This window comes from Lutra lutra, chromosome 4, assembly GCF_902655055.1.
Source record: "Lutra lutra chromosome 4, mLutLut1.2, whole genome shotgun sequence".
Taxonomy (NCBI): domain Eukaryota; kingdom Metazoa; phylum Chordata; class Mammalia; order Carnivora; family Mustelidae; genus Lutra; species Lutra lutra.
The window spans coordinates 142,166,871-142,186,786 of NC_062281.1; the positions used below are offsets into that span (position 1 = coordinate 142,166,871).

Here is a 19,916-nt window from a genome sequence, read left to right on the forward strand (position 1 = left end):
TAAAGAAGTACGTAAGATTTAACAAGTATTTTGTAAGGGTAATTCATTGTTGTCTGCCCCACCCCCATCCCCCCAGTCTTTTTCTTTCAACTTCTATATTCATCTTCTTGCAGGAAATGCTTCTTTCTTTCCAAGCACATATTCTGATTCAGAGCTCACCTTCTGGACTATATAACATCTGATCCAATTGGAATCACTGCATTTCCTGGCCATAGGTTTGGAATGGGCACATGACCCAAGCCTGGTCATAGTTTGTTTCCAAATCTGTACCAGTGGCAGCTAAAGAAACATAAGACTATCTAAAGCAGTACATCTTGGGAGACCTGGAAACTGACAGCATATAAAGACAGTTGGTCTGTAGATTGGCAGAAACAGAAAATATCTTCTGATGGCACTTGAGTCCTTAAAGCCTAGATAGATATCCTCCTGCCCTTAATAAAATAACATGAGCATTAAATTCCTCATTTTGCCTAAGTTAGTTCAAGATGGATTTCTATTATTGTCCCCAAATATTCTGATGTAAGAGGTAATGATACCCTATAAAACAAATGTTCCTTGTCATTTCCCTCTGAAAAAAGACTAAAAGCTAAATAAAACATGGCTGACAATATACTGGTATTATTAGGGACTGTCAGTACACCTGTTCTAGGTACTCTCTCATTAACTTATATTGTTAAAGTCTGTATTCTACAAGGTATTAAGTAAGGGGGATTTCCTCAAGTTAAACTGAAACATCACAATAAAGTAGCAATGTTTTATTTTATTTATTTATTTGAGAGAAAGAGGATAAGCAGGGGAAGAGACAGAGGCAGAGGGAGAAGCAGACATCCCACTGAATAGAGAACCTGATGCAGGATCGATCCTGGGATGTGGGGATTATGACCAGAGCCGAAGGCAGACTCAACCAACTGAGCCACCCAGGTGCCCTAAAGTAGCAGTGTCTTATTACCAACGGTTAAGAGTAGAGAAATGAGGGAAACAAAGTGAAAGAGAAAATTATGGGTCAAGAAGAGTAGATGTTCACAGTTTGGGTGTTATAAATTTCTTTGAGAATTTTATAAATGATATAACTACCAGAATTTATTGAGTGATTACCATGTAGGACACTGTACTAAATTTTTATATAATAAAACTGAAGCTTTAAGATGTTAAATAATTTGTCCAAAGTCACAAACTTGCAGCTGACTTTTGACCAGGCAGTGTGACTAAATGCTTTTTAATACCTTTACATATATATATGCTATATACGGTCTTCCTTGAAACCTGACCTAGGTTAAGTGTACCTCAACCTGATAGAATGTGAAATAAGATGTACTGCATTGATAGACTGTAAGAAATATAAAGGAAGATATGGACACAGTACAAAATGAATAAAAACACAAGAATGTGACTACACTTGCATACTATGTTTTCTTTAAGAAGTAAGTTCACTAAGCACTATAACAAAAACAGGAGCAATCCTGTCTGCATAACCTAAAGAGAGGCTAGCTGGAGGTGAAAAAAATGGACTTTTTAAAAGACAAACATTTTATATGAAGTTAAATCTGTCCTTTAACTTCAAAACAATACAGTAATGTTACCAAATAACTCAGTATTATTTTAAGGTTGGAGAGGTGTCCATCTGCTGGGAGAGGAGTGGGTCCCTCTCCCTCATAACAGATTAATCATTTAGAAATGACTGCAGGTGACAGCAGATACTAGCTATTGAAGGGCCATTTAGTGGATGGACACAGTACTCTTCTCCTATCTTGTACCACAAATGATTTACCAATAAATGCTTATGAAGGAAGAGAGGAAGAAGAAGAAAAGAGACTGATTTCCAGCCAGGATGGTCCAGGGGACTATATCCAGTTTAGACTACAGAAACAGTTCTGATGTAACCAACCTCCTGGGTTTGGGGTTTCACTATAAGATAAATTATAAAGGGATGGAGGCACTGAACTTTATAATCCCCACATTGGCGTTTCTTTTCATTCAAAACCATTCTTGTTTGTATACTTAAAAAAATACTCGATCTCTCACAATTTAATCTTTATTTCCTAGTTCTGGAGATTCACCAGATGGTATGTGTCTAGCACTTCAAAGTGAATATTAAGTATAATATTCTTATAATGTAATTTTTAAAAATACAGATAAATACATAAAGAGATCACTGATCCTGATCCCTCTTCTCCTAAACACACCACTACAATTGTGCCATTCAAAGACTGTGAATTTTAAGAGTACATTTGAAAAACAGTTAAACCAACCTGCATATTGCTATTTCTAGCAAAAAGTCTATTTACTACAGGAATGATCCTGACACTCCTCCTAAGATCACCACAATAAATTCTAACCTGTGTATCTAATTCTACTAAAACATTTAAATGGTAAACTTATATAACTACCTTTTACATTAAGATTCATGCCTGTATTGAACTATACTGAAATGTAACAACAAACATTAAAGCACCTTCTATGAAAAGCTACTTTTCACTTAAAATTTTAGACTTCAAACTGAATGAACTTAAAACTACAGGCCATGCAGTTAGTGATAACTCCTGAATAAACCAACTGTCAGAATTCTGCCATGGTTACATCAAAAGTTCACTTCATATAACCAACATGCCAGGTAAAAACCAACTAACCAATTCTTGACAGAGCTGTAATACTTCATTTCTATAAAAGAAAATCAGTAATCAATATGAGAAAATCGTCCTCATTTTTTAAAGAAAAAAAAGTGGTTTATAACTAAAGAGTTTATAATTACACTGGCCCTGAACTAGCTTAGCTGCAGGTTACAGATGAAAGCATTGGAGATTTTGAGCAACTTCAACTTAAGCCTTAATTATTCTGGAAAAAGCTAGGAAGCACCTGAGAAGGTGTAAGATGGTCTGGATGAAGAGAATGATAAAAGACTGGTTCCCTGTCTCTTTCTTTCTATATCCTCTACAAATAATTCTAAGTTTTTTTCCCTAAGAAGGGTCATTTGAAAGCAAATTTGGGGAGGCTATAAAAGCCTGGAGGCAGCAGAATAAAAAAGAAATAGTAAAAGACAACACAAACTTCTAGCAAAACCCATTAGCAATTTTGTACTAATTAAATGTAATAGCTTATTTTCCAAAACAGAAGAAAACAGTAACATAATTCTACCCCATAACCTGTACTGATTATCTCCTGTTAAATAACTATTTACAGAATTATCTAGTAATGTAGAATGTGAGAAAATGGAAAATATAACATTTTCCTTCTTTAAATGTTATCCCATGGACAGATTACTCAGAAACGAAAATATATCTAAAGCGACAGAAGTTTCTATGAAATATAGGCAAATAACTGCCTTTCCACTAATGAATATATGAAGTGACTGTGATTCTTTGAACGTTCACCTGGGTTCTCAATCATTCAAACAAATTATAACTGTCTTCTGAATGACTTCCCAGCCTCTTCTAAAGAACAGTTTTGACTCCAGGCTCTTCAGGTGCTTCTTAATCCTTTCTTGGAAAGCTTTTTATAACAACTATACATCATTGCCCCTAAAACCAATTGTTTTTGGCTTAATAAAATATTGAACTGCTTAGGCACTGTGGATTAAGCCAGCACTAATTACCATTAGATCCAAAATGGGGCCATCTGACAAGATTTGACTAGATATTAATAGAATTTCTTTTCTAGCTCTTTAAATGTACACTTTAAAAAGTTCCAAACTAAACTCCTGAAACACAGATTGTCTTTACTACTATAAAAGTACAAAAATTCATTTTTCCACGATATTATGTACTCCAAATGCTTAAAGACTGACACAATGTCTTATTTATTTCTTATGTTCTTTTTATCATGGAGTAGAGATCACATATGCAGTATATTTTAAATTAGAGCATACCAGATCGATTTATCCATTCATTCAAAATGTTTGACCACTCTTGCTAAGTACCAGGAAATACACTAGGGAATAAAACGGACACTGTCCCTCCTCTCATGGAACTGAAAGAGGATACAGATCATAAATTAGACAAACATGTAAATACAAATTGTGTTACTTATAAAGTAAGTACTGAAAGGGGTATAGTGGTTAAAAAAAGTTAATCAGGAGACAGGTTAAGATCATTCTGAGGCAACTTTAAGCCCAGACAAGAGGATAAGGAGACAATCTCAGAAAGCACATGTCAAAGAGGAAGAATGAGCTGAAAAGCCTTGAAGCAGAAAGAAAAAGCACACCTAAGAACAGAAGCAGCTGGTGTGGCTACTTAATAGCATGACAGGGGCACTATCATACATGGATGAAGGATGGTAACATGCAGATGGCTTGCTGGCCAAGTCAAGGAATATGGATTTTCTTCTGGTGTAACAGGAAGCCACTGAAGAAATTTTAAGTAAAAGGCTGACACAAATGGATTTGTATTTTGAAAAGACCATCATGGCTATTACAGAAATACCCTGGAGAGAAGAGTGGTAAAAGAGGATATGGGGAAAATCTAGTTGGGAAGTTACTGTAATAGTCTAGGCTAGAAATGATGGTGACCTGGGCTAGAGAGTGGCAGCAGAGATGGAACAACAGTCAGGTAAGAAGTGTATTTGTGGGTAGAAATGATCAGCTTATTTAGGATTGAGTACTGGGAATGAAAGAAGAGGACTCCCTGATTTCTGACTTAGGCAACGAGGTACAATATAGTGCCATTTTTCATTAAGCTGAAGACACGGAAGGAACAGATGGAGGAAGAACATCAATTAACAGTTCTTCTTTGGACATTTAAACTTTATTTATTTTTCAAGAATTTTTAAAAAAGATTTATTTACTTATGTTAGAGAGAGAGGGAGAGAAATAGTGCACACACATGCACACAAGCAGGGGGTGGAACAGAGAGACAGAATCTTTAAGCTGACTCCTCACTGAGCACAGAGGCCACTGTGGGTTCCGACCCACAACCTGGAGATCGTGATCTGAGCTGAAATAAGAGTCAGATGCTTAACTGACTGAGGCAGCCAGGTGCCCCTTGGACATTTAAAATTTAAAGATGTCTACTGAGATATCCAAGCAGAAATGTCAAGCAGGGGGTTAAATAAAAAAAAATTGGGGATAGGAAATATGTTAATGCTAGAAAAATGAAGAATACTGATACCATGGGTATAGATTAGATTAGATCACCTAATTTAGTAATTTTCAAATTTGATGTGTATATATTCTAATTCAGTATGCCTTGGGAGAGGTACAGGAATCTGCCATTTCTCAAGTCCATGAGCGATTCTGAAGCAGCTGACATTCATACTACATTTTGAGGAGCACTAATTTATAGGCAGAAGAAAAGTCCAGAACTGCAAATTGGGAATTCTAAATTTAAATCTTGGGTGAAGGAAGAAGAGTCTGCAAAGGGCACTGAATAGAAACAAACAGGAAAAACTGGACAGTGGGGTACTCAGAATTCAAATAAAAGAAGGGAGTGGTAACTGTTGAATACGGCTAAGAGTAAAATACATAGAAAAGTGACTGATGGATAGAACAATAAAATCATCAGTCATCTTGACAGGAAGGGGTACACTATCTATTTTATTAATAAATGGGAAATGCAGATAATAACCACTATTATGTAATTGTGGCTCTGAAAGGGTGTAAGTAAAAGGTCAGCAAGTGCGGGAGGATAGAGGTATAACTGAGGAAATTCAGCATACTTTTTTTTTTTTTAGAGAGCAGAAGAGGGGTTGAGGGGCAGAGGGAGAGAGAGAGAATCTTTTTTTTTTTTTTAAAGATTTTATTTATTTATTTATTTGACAGAGAGAGATCACAAGCAGACGGAGAGGCAGACAGAGAGAGAGAGAGAGGGAAGCAGGCTCCCTGCTGAGCAGCGAGCCCGATGCGGGCCTCGATCCCAGGACCCTGAGATCATGACCTGAGCCGAAGGCAGCGGCTTAACCCACTGAGCCACCCAGGCGCCCGAGAGAGAGAATCTTAAGCAGGCTCCACACCCAGTGCAGAGCCCAACAACCTGACTCAATTTCAGGACCCTTAGAGATCATGACCTGAGCTGAAATCAAGAGTTGGACTCCTAACCAAATGAGCCACCCAAGCACCCCCTTTATATAGCCCATTTTTTACTGGATACCTGTGATGTTTTATTAAAGTAACTATTTTAATTCTATTCCAAATAGTTATTTCTTTTTAAAAAATGCCTTACATTTCAAACTTTAAATATCACACCTATGACCACAAAAATTTTCAGTATCAATTATATACAATACCACTTTTCCCCTAAAACAAACACAGAGGACCAAAATTTCAAGTATTTCCTCTCTCCCCCCAAAAAACCCATGACTACTTAATTCTCTAGCTCTTAGTTTTATTTACCCTTGCAAGATCCTCTATTTCAGAACTGAAGTTTGTTTCTCCTTCCATCATTTCTTCCTCTTCTAATGTTCGTTCATCATCAAAATCATGAACCAGCATGTCAGCTGATGGATCAAATTCATGGTCATCTGATGTTGCTGAACCTCCTGGTAAAGAATATTTTAAAAAGTGTGGTAAACCAAATTAAATGTTATTAATATTAATTTAATGTGTATGCTATATGAAGCTGGATACAAGTAAAATAAAAGTATCAGGGAAAAGCTATGCCCATCGAGTATTATTTGTTTTCTAAAATTATTGCCCTTACACTCATCACCAACACCCCCAAAAATTCTCTAAGGGATTACTTTTTACCCATCTCACCTCTATATATTCACAGTTACAATTACAACTAGGATGAAGGATGGGAGGAGAATATAGCTTTTAAAAAAGTATATACAGCTTTTAAAAAGAGTACTGTCATCTAACCATGAAATCTCAGTTGCAAAGAATACAGGGTCATATCAAAAATAGAATGATCATTCATGTGGGAAAAATCACAATTCTTAATCATCTGATATTTAATAAACCCAATGAGCATGAACCCTTATGGACCATGAGAATAGAGTCATGTGAAATACAAAGTCATATGAATAAGTAGTCTAATGTAATACAGCTGCAAATATTATTTTATTAGTTCTTCCATGAAAATGTATTTTAACATATAGGTAGCTGTTTTTAACTTATTTGATTTCAGAAAATAATTCTGATATAGAATATAAAAGCAAAATTTATTAAAACACTGCATACAGAACTCTTATAAAAGTCATTAAAAATACTCCAATATTGTGTAATGTGTAAGCTAATCTATTTTTAGCATGTGGCTGGGGAATACTGCTGTACTCAATAGGGTCAAGCCTGTAATTTTAGATTGCAAGTGCTCGGCACATACATTCTATAAACTATTCCCACATTTGGCTATTGCCAAACCTGGACTTAAGTTTGCAAAAGCATTTTTTTTTTTTTTACTAATAAATAAGTTATTTAACATTTAAAAAATCAATTAGCAATTTTTCAATCAACTTAAACTGTTAAATTTATGTTAATAAAGGTTATATCATTAACTAGAATATATCATACCAATATACTCTTCCTTCAGTCCATTAAGAGAACCAGTTAATAAAACAGAGTCAAAGGCTGATTTTTTGAAAAACAGACTATTAGGGATAAAGGGGTGCCCAAGGCTCAGGAGTCTTGTCATCTCCCTCAATTTTCGGTGTAAAAACCATTTTTTGAGAGCTTATTGTGTGCCTGATACTATGGCTCAAGCACGCCGTACACATTATATCTTGTTTAATCTTTGCTACATACATTATATACATTAAACATACATACATTATATCTTATTTAATCTTCAAATAATCTTATGAACAAAAACAAAAACTTGAGGCTCAGAGAGTTTAAGCAGCATGTTCAAACCCATAGAGCCAGTGGGGTGGCAAGGATGGAATTTAAATCCTGGGTCTGCTAATTCCAATGCCTCTGCTTTTATAATACTTTAAGCTTCCTACAAGACCCAGCCTCAGAGACAGTAGGTATCTTGCCTCAAAGAATACTTGAAGAGAACTGGTTTTTCTTAAGAAGAAGAAGAAGAAGAAAAGAAAAAGAAAAAAAATTAATTTAAGTAGGCTTTACACCCAGCATGGAGCCCAACACGGGGCTTGAACTCACAACCTGGAGATTAGGATTTGAGCTGAGATCAAGACCCAGATGCTTAACCAACTGAGCCATCCAGGGGCCTTGAAGAGAACCTATTTCTACTAAGATGTGTGAACTGCAAGCCAACTCAGGTGGTGAAACACTCAGAACTCTTTCTGTTCTTTGAAGAACACAATACTGGTATTAAATATAAAATAACTAAATACATAATTTCTAAATCAGGTACCACCTTATAACACAAATGAGTTAAAAAAAACTATCGAAGTTTTAGAATGACTTAAAAATAAAAATATAGGGGCAACTAGGTGGCTCGGTCATTAAGCATCTGCCTTCGGCCCAGGTCATGATCCCAGGATCCTGGGATCGAGTCCCGCATCAGGCTCCCTGCTCGCTTGTGTTCCCTTTCTCACTGTGTCTCTCTCTGTCAAATAAATAAATAAAAATCTATTAAAAAATAAAAATATAGGGGCGCCTGGGTGGCTCAGTGGGTTAAACCGCCGCCTTCGGCTCGGGTCATGATCCCAGGGTCATGGGATAGAGTCCCGCATCAGGCTCTCTGCTCAGCGGGGAGCCTGCTTCCCTCTCTCTCTCTGCCTGACTCTCTGTCTACTTGTGATCTCTCTCTGTCCAAAAAAATAAATAAAATCTTAAAAAAAAAAAAGATGAAGAAATTCCTTAAAAAAAATATATATATATATATATATATTTCATATACTATCAATTTCTTTGGATTAAGAAAAGCCAGGCATAATTTTATTAGGGCATCTTAGTACTGGGTGAGGGACTGGACAAGAGTTTTGTAAGAGAGTAGTTTGAGAACCCCTAATTTAGTTGCAGTTTTGTCCCAAACATTATCCCTTCTTGAGTTTTTAATGAAAAATACTCCCAGAACTTTTCAGTTCACCCACCAATCTTCCAGGATGCTTAGTCAATAATCATGTATTCCTACAAGTGATGCTGTATTTTTCTTCTCCTTTATACGGAGGAAGATCCTAAAACCACCTCACACCACCACCCTGAATGTACTATTATCCTAATCATAATACAATTTCCTATGAACGCAAATACTGCAAAAATCTAATTATGCTTAATTCCTACTTATGCATTTTCACTAACTAAAAAACAAAACAAAACTCACATGAATACACAGCATCGTTATTAGTATTCTATTACTGACCTAAAGTCTCCCATTTTTTGTTGTCATTTGCAAAGCCAATTATATTTAAAGCTTTGCCACCTCACCCTCTCACTACATGAAATACCAAAGAGTGGGTAGACCTTTTCCCCTTCTCACTCCAATTCTTTCTCTGCATATACACCACACTGCTTCCTACTTTCAATTTCACTTCTTTTCTTGCCTTAATCTGACTTCTTGGTTTTATCTGACTTTTTTTTTACCTGTTGAAACCAATTAACCATCCTATTCCTTTCTGTTAATTATTAGACATATTGTTAGGCTGTCTTCCTAGAGGTAAAAATCCCTAAATAAATTATTAGAGGGAAGGAATCTGGTGCTTTGTGTAAATAAATATTTTTCTTTAGAGTTAAGGCAAAGATCAGTTTGTTCATAAAATTACATCTTACTATGAAATTACTAAAAGGTACCTTATATCTTTTCAAAGATTCAAAAGATAAATTGTTTATAACATATCATGTGCACTTATTTAATCATTTTATTTCCTTCCCTTCCCTAAATCTTTACCCCCTCAAATGGTTACTAGTCTTCAGGTAAAACCCTGTATTGTGCCTCCACAGGTTTACACTGGTAAAGTCTACAGACAAACCACTGAGCCTGGGTCATGTGACTATTATTAGTACCATCAATTCCAAAGTACAGATGTTACAAAGGCCACTGCCTTTTACCAGTGGACCAAAAAATATTTTTACACAGAAGCCTCTATTCCTACTCTTTTCCCACCAACTTTTGTTAATTACCTACAATCAGTATTACTTATAAGAGCAATATATATTCCCTCTGGGCAGAAGCCTGATATTATAAACAGTACTTCAAAATCCTTAGTCTGAAAAAACAAACAAACAAACAAACAAACTAGCATTCAGCAAGTAGTAAAGGCCATCAATGATAGTTGTATTCTTCAAGTTCCACTATTCCAGTTCAGCCTAAGCTGATTGAAATGCAAGGGAAAAATGAGAAAGCTATTTATTAATATCACTTTTAAAGTAATTACTTTTTTGTGCCTATATATTACCTGATGAATGTCTCAAAAATCCATAAAAAAATATCTAGGGGGGCCTGGGTGGCTCAGTCAGTTAAGCATCTGCCTTCAGCTCAGGTCATGATCACAGGGTCCTGGGACTGAGCCCCAGCATTGGACTCTGCTCAGCAGAGAGCCTGCTTCTCCCTCTCCCTGCTGCTCTGCCTACTTATGATCCCTCTTTCCTCCTCTGTCAAATAAATAAAATCTTTAAAAATATATATATCTAAAACTCAGTCTATTTGTGGTATGACAACATTAACAAAAACAACTAGAATCTATTTTTTCAATGAAAAGATATCTGTGTTTGAAAGAAAAAAATATTGGGAACAATTCCATGTCCTAAAAAGGATACAATAATCTACTATTTATCTGAGGTCAGATTACTTCCAACCTCAACCACCCACAACATCCAAACTAGGAAGTTAAAAAAAAAAATCCCTGAGTTTCAGAAATGTCACAAAGCCTAGTATACTTTATTTCCAAGCACATTAGAAAGAGTAAGACATCTGCAGTTGAAATAAATATGAAAAAACTCACAGTCAATTGAACACACCAGTCATTTAGAAGGGATCTAGAGATATTCTAGAATAGCTCCTACTTAATTCATTGTACTACACAGAGTACAGTGAGTTGTGTTCATGAAAAGGACCCCAAACCATTAAAAATGGCATATGTTAACCATTTTTACAAACATTCTTTCCAAAACTTACAACATAGGAAGATTGTTTCAATAATCTGGAAAATTCAGTAATACATCGTACCTAAATATTTAATATCTATATTTTCATATAAAACATTACCATGTCTCAGAGAACTCCCTTTCTGACTCTTATGCTATACTGAGCTGTTCCTTAATTCACATACTCCATTACAGAAGGCAGTCCTCTCTCTTGAAGTCCCTGCACACTGAGGCAAAGACTGGACTCTTTCCTGACTGCTCTTTAGTTCCAACCAATTGTTGATATACAGGAATGTTATACTCAATAGTGCCAGAACCTCTAATTGTGAGAAGCCTAAATACTGATTTTATATAAAACATCCTAATTTTTTTTTTAAAGATTTTATTTATTTATTTGGCAGACAGAGACCACAAGTAGGCAGAGAGGCAGGCAGAAAGAGAGGGGGAAGCAGGCTCCCCGCTGAACACAGAGCCTGATGCGGGGCTCAATCCCAGGACCCTGAGACCATGATCTGAGCTGAAGGCAGAGGCTTAACCCACTGAGCCACCCCAGGCACCCCAACACATCCTAATTTTTAAGATCACTGCAACTGGCCACACAAAAAACATTTGTGGCCCAGATACGGTTCAAGTATCACATGTTTGCAACCTCTAAGTTAAGAAAAAGTGAATCTGTACCATATTTGTAAGAGAACACGAAACTCCAACACTATACGGTTTGAATCTAAACATAACCTTAATTTACAACTTTAAATATTCATTTTTGAATGTTCTTGTTTTACTTTCTCCCTCATTAAATGCATTAATTTTTTTCTCAAATACTTTGACTTTCCTCCACAAGTAAATATTTCTAAGTAGTGACTCCTTTTGAAAAAATACACTTTATATATACTTGAAATCAAATAGCAATTAAAACCTATAAGAAAAAAAGAAAAAAAAACCTGTAAGAAATACACATAGTAATTCATAAAAAAATGAACCCACAAATAGTCACGAGGTTGAACTCACAGCAGCCTCACCTGTACTTTCATGGGCAGTCAAATATTTCATCCATTTCTTTTTCCCCAGAGAAAAGAAGCATTCAGAAGAAAAGCAAGTCAGATGATAGTCTAACTCTTCTAAGCCTTTTTATAACTCATAGGACAAATGTTAGTCAAATAGAGATTACAGAAAACATAGAAAATACTTACCTGGACTTGAAGACTCAACAGATGGCTGGGGGAGGGGAAGAAAAGAAGAAAAATGATCATCTTTATGTAGTAGATCTTTACAAAATTTACAGAATTATTCAATGATAATAAATGATACCAAAAACCACAGTAAGTTTTAATGAATGAATTGTCCAAGAAAAATTAAAACCTTCCATATAATCCTTTCTCTGACATTATGTTTATTTAAACATAGAGAAAAATTTCAAACACTCCTGAATCTAGAAGCAAAGACGATAAGGAATTGATTCAGATTTTGAAGGCAAATACGGGTCTCATAACATTCGTAGTTTAAGAGATCTGATTTGAGATCTTGGAACTTTCTAAAATATTTTTTCCATTGAAGACAGAGGAAATTATACACAAGGTTTGCTATCAAACTGGTCTCTGGCTTAAAATGTGTGGGAGAGGGAAGGCCAAAACACTTTTAAGACATTAAGTAAAAGTTATATTTTAAGAAAGCAAAAGGGAAAAGTAAGATGTTATTAAGCACTGAACAGTACACTAGGTTAACTTTACTCACAGACAACATATTTTTAAGTCATTACAGAATTAGTAAGCTTCAAGCTGAAGTCTAGAGAGGTTATCTGATGGAAAAATTACAAACATTCCCAATTACAACGCTGCTTCTACAGTAGCATTCTACTCCTCATGTATTTAACCGTAAGCATTCAGAAAATTTAAAGATAAAATTGGTAGCTAGCAACTTATTTTAGTAGTATCACCATTTGACAATTCGTGGCTCTATTTTATCTAAATTTAGTTAATTCACAACTACAAACAAATCATCTACAAACACACTTCTATAAATAACAAAAACTAAATATGCTTCAAGTGACATACACTCATAATTAAAACCTTTCCTATTCATTCAGAGCTACTTCATGCCCATTAAAAGTCAGAGATGCTGGAAGGCCAAAAGCACCGGCAAAGAGGTAGGGTTATTCTAGTACATAGCTTCCAACATTGATGGCTCAACTTAACGGTTTTTCGACTTTACCACAGTGCAAAAGCAATATGCGTTCAGTAGAAACTGAACTTCAAATTTTGATCTTTTGCCGGGCTAGCAATATGTGATATGACACTACATTGTGATGCTGGGCACTGGCAGCAAGCTGCAGCTCCCAGTCAGGCATGCGATTACGAGGGTAAACAACAACCAATACATTTATAACCATTGTGTACCCACACAACCTTTCTGTTGTTTGCTTTCAGTCTAGTATTCAATAAATTACATGAGATATTCAACATTTTATTATAAAATAGGCTTTGTGTTAGACGATTCTACCCAATTGTAGGCTAATGTAAGTATTCTGAACATGTTTGAGATATGCTAGCCTAAGCTAAGATGTTCATTCAGTAGGTTAGGTACATTAAATGAATTTTGACTTAATACTTTTTTCTTTTTTAAAGATTTTATTTATTTGACAGAGAGAGAGATCACAAGCAGGCAGAGAGGTAGGCAGAGAGAGCAGGGGAAGCAACCTCCCCGCTGAGCAGAGAACCCAATGTCGGGCTCAATCCCAGAACCATGGGATCATGACCTGAGCTGAAGGCAGAGACTTAACGCACTGAGCCACCCAGGCACCCCTTTAATCAAGGCACCCCTTTAATACTTGGAACTTATGACAGGCTTATCAGGACATAACCCCATCACAAGTCGAGGAAGATCAGTATTTTCCCTCTTTCTGCTAAGGGGGCAGAGAGCCAAGAAAAACAAAATAAAACGAGGCAAGTGCCTAATTTTTCAAAAGTACGCATCTTAGACAAATTTCTTATGAGATATTAAAACTCCATTTTGAAAAGTGTCTACATTATGGTATTGTACTAAGTATGACATTCTAGATTGTACATGATAACTTAAGATTCTTTTGAAGCACACTTTTCCAAGGGTCCTATTTCTTTTTCCTTCTAATGCTTAAAATGATTTTGGACTATAACATCAACTACTTTTAATAGAAAACAGTATTCAGTATTATATATTTTCAAGTGTCACACCACTACCTTTACTTAAAAGTTACTTTGCCACAATAGAGTCCAAACAGTGCTACTTTTTAATTCTATTCCTCCAATAGGAAGCTGGAGAGCAGGGTGATAGAGTAATGTAACTATAAAAAGGGTTTCTAGGTTGCTTAACATCTTTTGGGCAGAGCTACATATTTCCAGCTCAAAATGGATTTAACCACCAGACAAATTATTACAGAGCAAATCAATATTTTGAAGTGTTAATCCACTTTTATGTCATGCAATTATACTTTATTTCCCAAGTTTAAGAACAATCTCTGCCCAAGGCTACAGCAATGATGACTATCTTCATCTAGTCCCAGGTTTGCCATCCACAAGTAGCCTCAGAGTGCTGTTTTTCTTTTTTAGTAAACTTTCAAAATGATTTACAAGGCAGAAACAAGAAAAACCAGCATTTCTTTCAAATTAGGAGTTTAAAAGAAATGGCTCTTTGGACATTAAGGTTTTTTTTTTTTTTAAGCACTCAAATAATTATACCACTTAACAGTCTTATAAAAAAGGAGTTTCTGATTAGAAATATTACCCTATAGAAGAATAAAAGACACATTTTCACAGATGTCAGATATTGGCAATAATGAAGATACTGGATGGTGAATGGTGTCTATAGTTTGTAAAAGGCCTCAAACAGCACTAAATGCCAGTACTTACTGACTGTTGTTTTATGGATAAAGTTATCTATCACTTTAATAAGTCCTGAAAAAGATCCCAAATATTCTCCAGTAATTAAGATACCAAATGTTTACAGGACCAGTAGCATTTGTAAGCTTAGCTAGCATAAAGTGGAACACCCATTATTCAAAGATGGCATTAGTCATTTCACGTCAGAAATACTGGAAGGTTTCAAGAACTGTGTTTGACTGACATATACCTAGATTAGGGTGGGGGAGGGGAAGTGGGATTGTTTGCCTCTAGACATGCATTTTAGTATTCTATGTCCAAAATAAAATTCCATTATTTCAGTTTGGGGAGGATGAGAGTGATTAGTTTCTTGAAAGTTAATTCTATTCAATTAAATTAAAAATAAAACTTCTAGAAACCTGGCATTGGAAAACAGTTTATACTATAAACATTACCTTTGCCCAGCTAACAGACAAAACAATTATTTTCCAAAATAAGAGTTTAGTATCATAATACAGAAAATTTCAGTATGAAATGAGAACACTTTTTATTTAGGTATTTAAGAGAAGAGCAGAACCAGCTTACAATGATACAGTACTACATATTTTCAAATGAGTAAGTTACTTGATCATAACTATATACCTGGCAATAACATCTGTTCTGCCTACTTATTTTATAGATTAGCAAACCCAATGAGAGATAGTGACTTGATCAAGCTTCCATGGTAGGTGGTGAAGGTGGAACTGAAATCTAGGACCTGAATGCTTCCATATGTTCCAAGGAAACAAATATATTAAAAATGTTATCTCTTTACCTCTCTCCTTTCTCTCCTTCCTCCCCCTTAATTTCTCTTTAAAATGGTTTTCATCTGTTCAAAGCATATTTAAAATGTGACTGCAAGTTGTCATATGTCATGTCAACCTATTATTTATGTCTTGTAAGAAACTGGTATCTCTAACAATACTCTCCAGGAAAATCTGAAACAAGTACCATTAATGACACAGTAAACTGAAAGAAGGAAGGAGGGGAAAAATAAAACTAAAGGTGTTAAGCAGGTATTCATTTGTAACAGTATCTATTTTAGAAAAAGCACAAACTATAAAATGCAAGTAGTAAAGATTTTTCATTGGAGATTAAAATGTATTTAAAATGCACTCATACTGGGTGCCTGGGTGGCTCAGTTGGTTAAGCAACTGCCTTTGGCTCAGGTTATGGTCCTGGAGTCCCAGGACTGAGTTCCACATTGGGCTCCCAGCTCAGCGGGGAATCTGCTTTTCCCTCTGACCCACTCCCTTCTCATGCTCTCCCCCACTTTCTCAAATAAATGAATAAAATCTTTAAAAAAATAAAAACAGGGTGCCTGGGTGGCTCAGTGGGTTGGGCCTCTGCCTTCAGCTTGGGTTGTGATCTCAGGGTTCTGGGATCGAGCCCCATCTCAGGGTCTCTGCTCAGCAGGGATCCTGTTTCCCCCTCTCTCTGCCTGCCTCTCTGCCTACTTGTGATCTCTCTGTCAAATAAATAAATAAAATCTTTAAAATAAATAAATAAATAAAAATAAAATGCACTCACACATTATCAGTAGAAAAACGAGTTTGTTTAACCATTCTAGTGATCACTTTGCTAATATAAAATTACCCTACTGATATGCCTAAAAAAGCATACCAAGATATATCTATAAGTCATTACCATAAAGTGGTTCATAGCAAAAGGTTGGAAAAAAATTTTAATGTCTATCATTTAACTAGTTAGAAATGAAATACAAGTCTTCCAAATAGTTAAACACATTAATCCACTAAAAAGAATGAGACAAAAATCTGTGGAGAATGAGAAAAAGATATAAAAACCATATATACATATTTACTTATGCATATATTAGAAATGGAAAAAAAAAGTATAGCGGAGGGGGTAAACTGGACTGGAATACACATGAAAACTTTTTTCTCCAAAAGTATATACAAGAATCTGTTAATAGTAATTACTCTAGGAAACAGGTAGGGGAGCGAAGGGTTTGATTTTTGTTTTTTGTTTTGTTTTGTTTTTTTCATTTTATACCTTTCTACACTGTTGGAATTTTTCTAGCCACTTGTTAGCATTACTGTTTTGTTTTTTAAAGAAAGTCAGTGGAGATTATCCGGTGGAATTATTGGTTATTATTAGCTATTTTCATTTTCTTCCTCTACTTCTAGATTTTTAAGAAAACTTAGTACTTGCCACTTTTTTTTAAAACAAGTATGTAATTTAGAAAAATAACCTAGTTTTCTTTTAGGTGCATACATAAATATCTGAGATGGAAAACATAACACTAGACAGTTACACAAAGTTATGAGTAGGCAAATCAAACTAAAAAATGAAATTGTTAACTTCTATACTTTCACCCATATATATGACTTAGCTGTTCAGGTTGCTAATAGCTGTAACAAATTCAATGCCTCAGATTTGTTCAAATGTTTCTCTTTTGTATTTTTCTAGAACACGGTAATCCAGAATATTACCATTATTTAAAAAAATAAAGTAGTAAAAGCATGAAGTAATCATTAGATTCCTATAGTCCAGGCAATCAAAAGCTATTTTCAATGAACATAACTGTCTGAACTAATTTCTCCCCTCAAACCAATTCCATCACCATTTCTTTGTTATCATCATTTACTCAGTAATTTAGACACTAAATCAAAGATTCTCAGTTACGGGGATAGAAACCAGAAAGGAGTTAGAGGCCCTTCTCTAGGTGGAGAAGACAGGGGAACTGTGCTCACCATTTCTCTTCCTCCATATAAAACGAAGTCACTTATTTCCCCTGAGGAATTCTGGGCCATAAAAAAGATTAAGAAAATCTTGGTGGTAAAACTAGCAAACTAACTACAGTAATAATAATTCAGAGGATGAACTACTATTATTAAACACTAGGAATTCTGAAGTCTAGGCCCCACTCTTAATTGTACCACAGCCTAAATGCACAACCTAGGACAAACTGCATTAACTCTGCTCAGTTTCATTTTCCCTAAGATAGAAAGAATTAGACTTCTTTTAGTTCAATTTCCTGTGAGATCTAAGTTCTTTACTTTTAATATGATTTCCTCAAAAGACATACTACTACTAAGGAATACTTAGCTAAAGGGATGGGATATGTTTAACAGCCTTTTCTTTTTTTTTTTTTTTTAAATCTAGGACTTTTGGAAAAAAATGGTCTCTATTTGCAAAAAGCTTTCTGGAGGGTACTAGTTTATGAATTTCCTATCTACACAAACATAATTTTAAGTCATTCCTAAAAGCCATAGAATAAGTCAAAGAGAATGGGTCCCCAGTGATGACCAGTACTTTAAAAGTTTAATCACTGCAATGAATTTTGAAAAGATTTGTGAATCTTTTGAAATATACAGGGACTCAAGCTAACACTCAAGCAAGAAATTTCTATATATGTGATTACTTTTCTGCTTTTACTATTAAGTTTCTTGCTTCAATGGCAGTGTTTTATTTCTGATTTGAGAAACTGATTAGTCTTCTGTACAAAAAGTCTCTAAAAGTAATCCACTTCTGTATTTCCTCCAGCTAACCTTTCCTACCTTACCAAGCACTTTATCACTCCTTCTGAATTAACTTTATTAGACTCTCATACATTGGTATTCTTGATTACTCTGGATAAATCCTAAATACACTTAAGTATAAATATTAAAAAAATTCATTACCACTACAGAGAATTATTTAAGGTCTAAATTCACTGCAGAGAAACAAGTTTTGCTTACAACTGAAATTAACACTATCAAGAAGAGCAGTCAAAATGATCCTATTTCCTTAAAAAATTAAATTCAAATATACTAAAAACCACTAAGCAGTCTGTTTTCAAGAGAAATAAACAAATAGATGCAATAGTGAATAAACAGATTATGTATATCATTTCTGAAAATTTTTAAATACTTAAAATACAGAAAAGCAAGTTCATTAAATTTTCTTCTCTTTATGTAACAATACAGCAGAGGTGAAAAGATAGGTCTTGCACTATGCTGTGGCTTTTTTTTTTTTCCTGGAAAAGAAAAGTCCCTTCTGTGTTTACAAACTCTGAAATAACAGACAAATTGTTCATTCCCAAAGGTCCCTACACCACATTCCTTACAAAACCCAAAGGATCAATGATTTCTTCCTCTTAAGCTTTCTTTCTTATTGCCGCTGTAAAACTACAACTACCCTGTTATTTCCTTCCTTTAAGTGTGACTAGGAGAACCTCCTTTTAGAAGGTTGATAAATAATTCGAAGGGATAATAAGTAATGAGAAATAGTACCAAAAACTATTAAGAAGGGGAGTATGTACCATTTCTTTTAGGCACATTAAATATGTTTTAAATGTTATCACAATTTGAGGAATCATTAAATACATACTTCCTACTGCCTAAGATGATCAGATCAAATATGAAAAAGCAATATATTCTATTTACATCTAAATTAATTTATATTCAGGAATTAAACATTTCTCGGGAAAAACAAGGTCAGGGTCATTCTCCTATGTAAAAAATAATGACAATTAAAAAAACCCAGAAACATAATATCTACATTTTTCTCCAGAGACATTATTTCCTCAATAACCTGTTTTCCCCTCAGATTTATCAAATAAATGTATATTGTTGCTTTGCATTTTCTGTTATTTCACCAGTTAGTTTCAATGTTCAAGTCTACTTAACCAAAAGTACAAGAGCACATTTGATTTATTTTACCACATACTTTATATTGGCATCATAAAAAACAAATCTCCTGAGAGCTCCCACAATAGAACTCTATACACCAAGCATTTCCCCACCTAATTTTTTAAAATGACTAGTCTCTAAAATCATCCTAATTACTAAAATATTGAGATCAGAAAAATAAAATTAATTTTACTTTTCACTTTTTCACTTGCTTTAGATTTTTTTGTGGGACATAGATGAAGAAGGATCCCCCGTTCTTCCTCCAAATTCACTAAAAATAAAACCACTGGAGTTATAAAGGATAATTTTTTTTTCTTTAAGATTTTAGGTTACTAAATAAGGGCACTGAAAACAAAGCTCAGGTTTTCTCTTCTTTTTTTTTTTTTTTTTAAGGTCTTTTCTTCTCGAAATTGAACTATCCATGCGTTCCGAATGAACATGAGCGTTCCATTCTCCAAGTGATGCAATTTTTAAGAA

General features: G+C 34.8%; 1 protein-coding gene across 9 annotated transcripts in view; it reads right to left on the reverse strand.

Moving 5' to 3' along the window:
• The window catches only part of MIER1 (MIER1 transcriptional regulator), a 63,189-nt gene that overhangs the window by 35,540 nt on the left and 7,733 nt on the right, over positions 1-19,916 (reverse strand). For 6 of the 9 annotated variants that reach the window (XM_047725360.1, XM_047725362.1, XM_047725359.1 and 3 more), the window contains 2 exons: positions 12,106-12,130; positions 6,320-6,465 (listed from right to left, as the gene is read on the reverse strand). In XM_047725360.1, the coding sequence (XP_047581316.1) occupies positions 6,320-6,465; positions 12,106-12,130 (171 nt within the window). Of the gene's footprint in view, positions 1-6,319; positions 6,466-11,934; positions 11,972-12,105; positions 12,131-19,916 lie in introns of all 9 variants that reach the window. The other 3 variants (XM_047725358.1, XM_047725357.1, XM_047725361.1) reach the window with 1 other exon arrangement.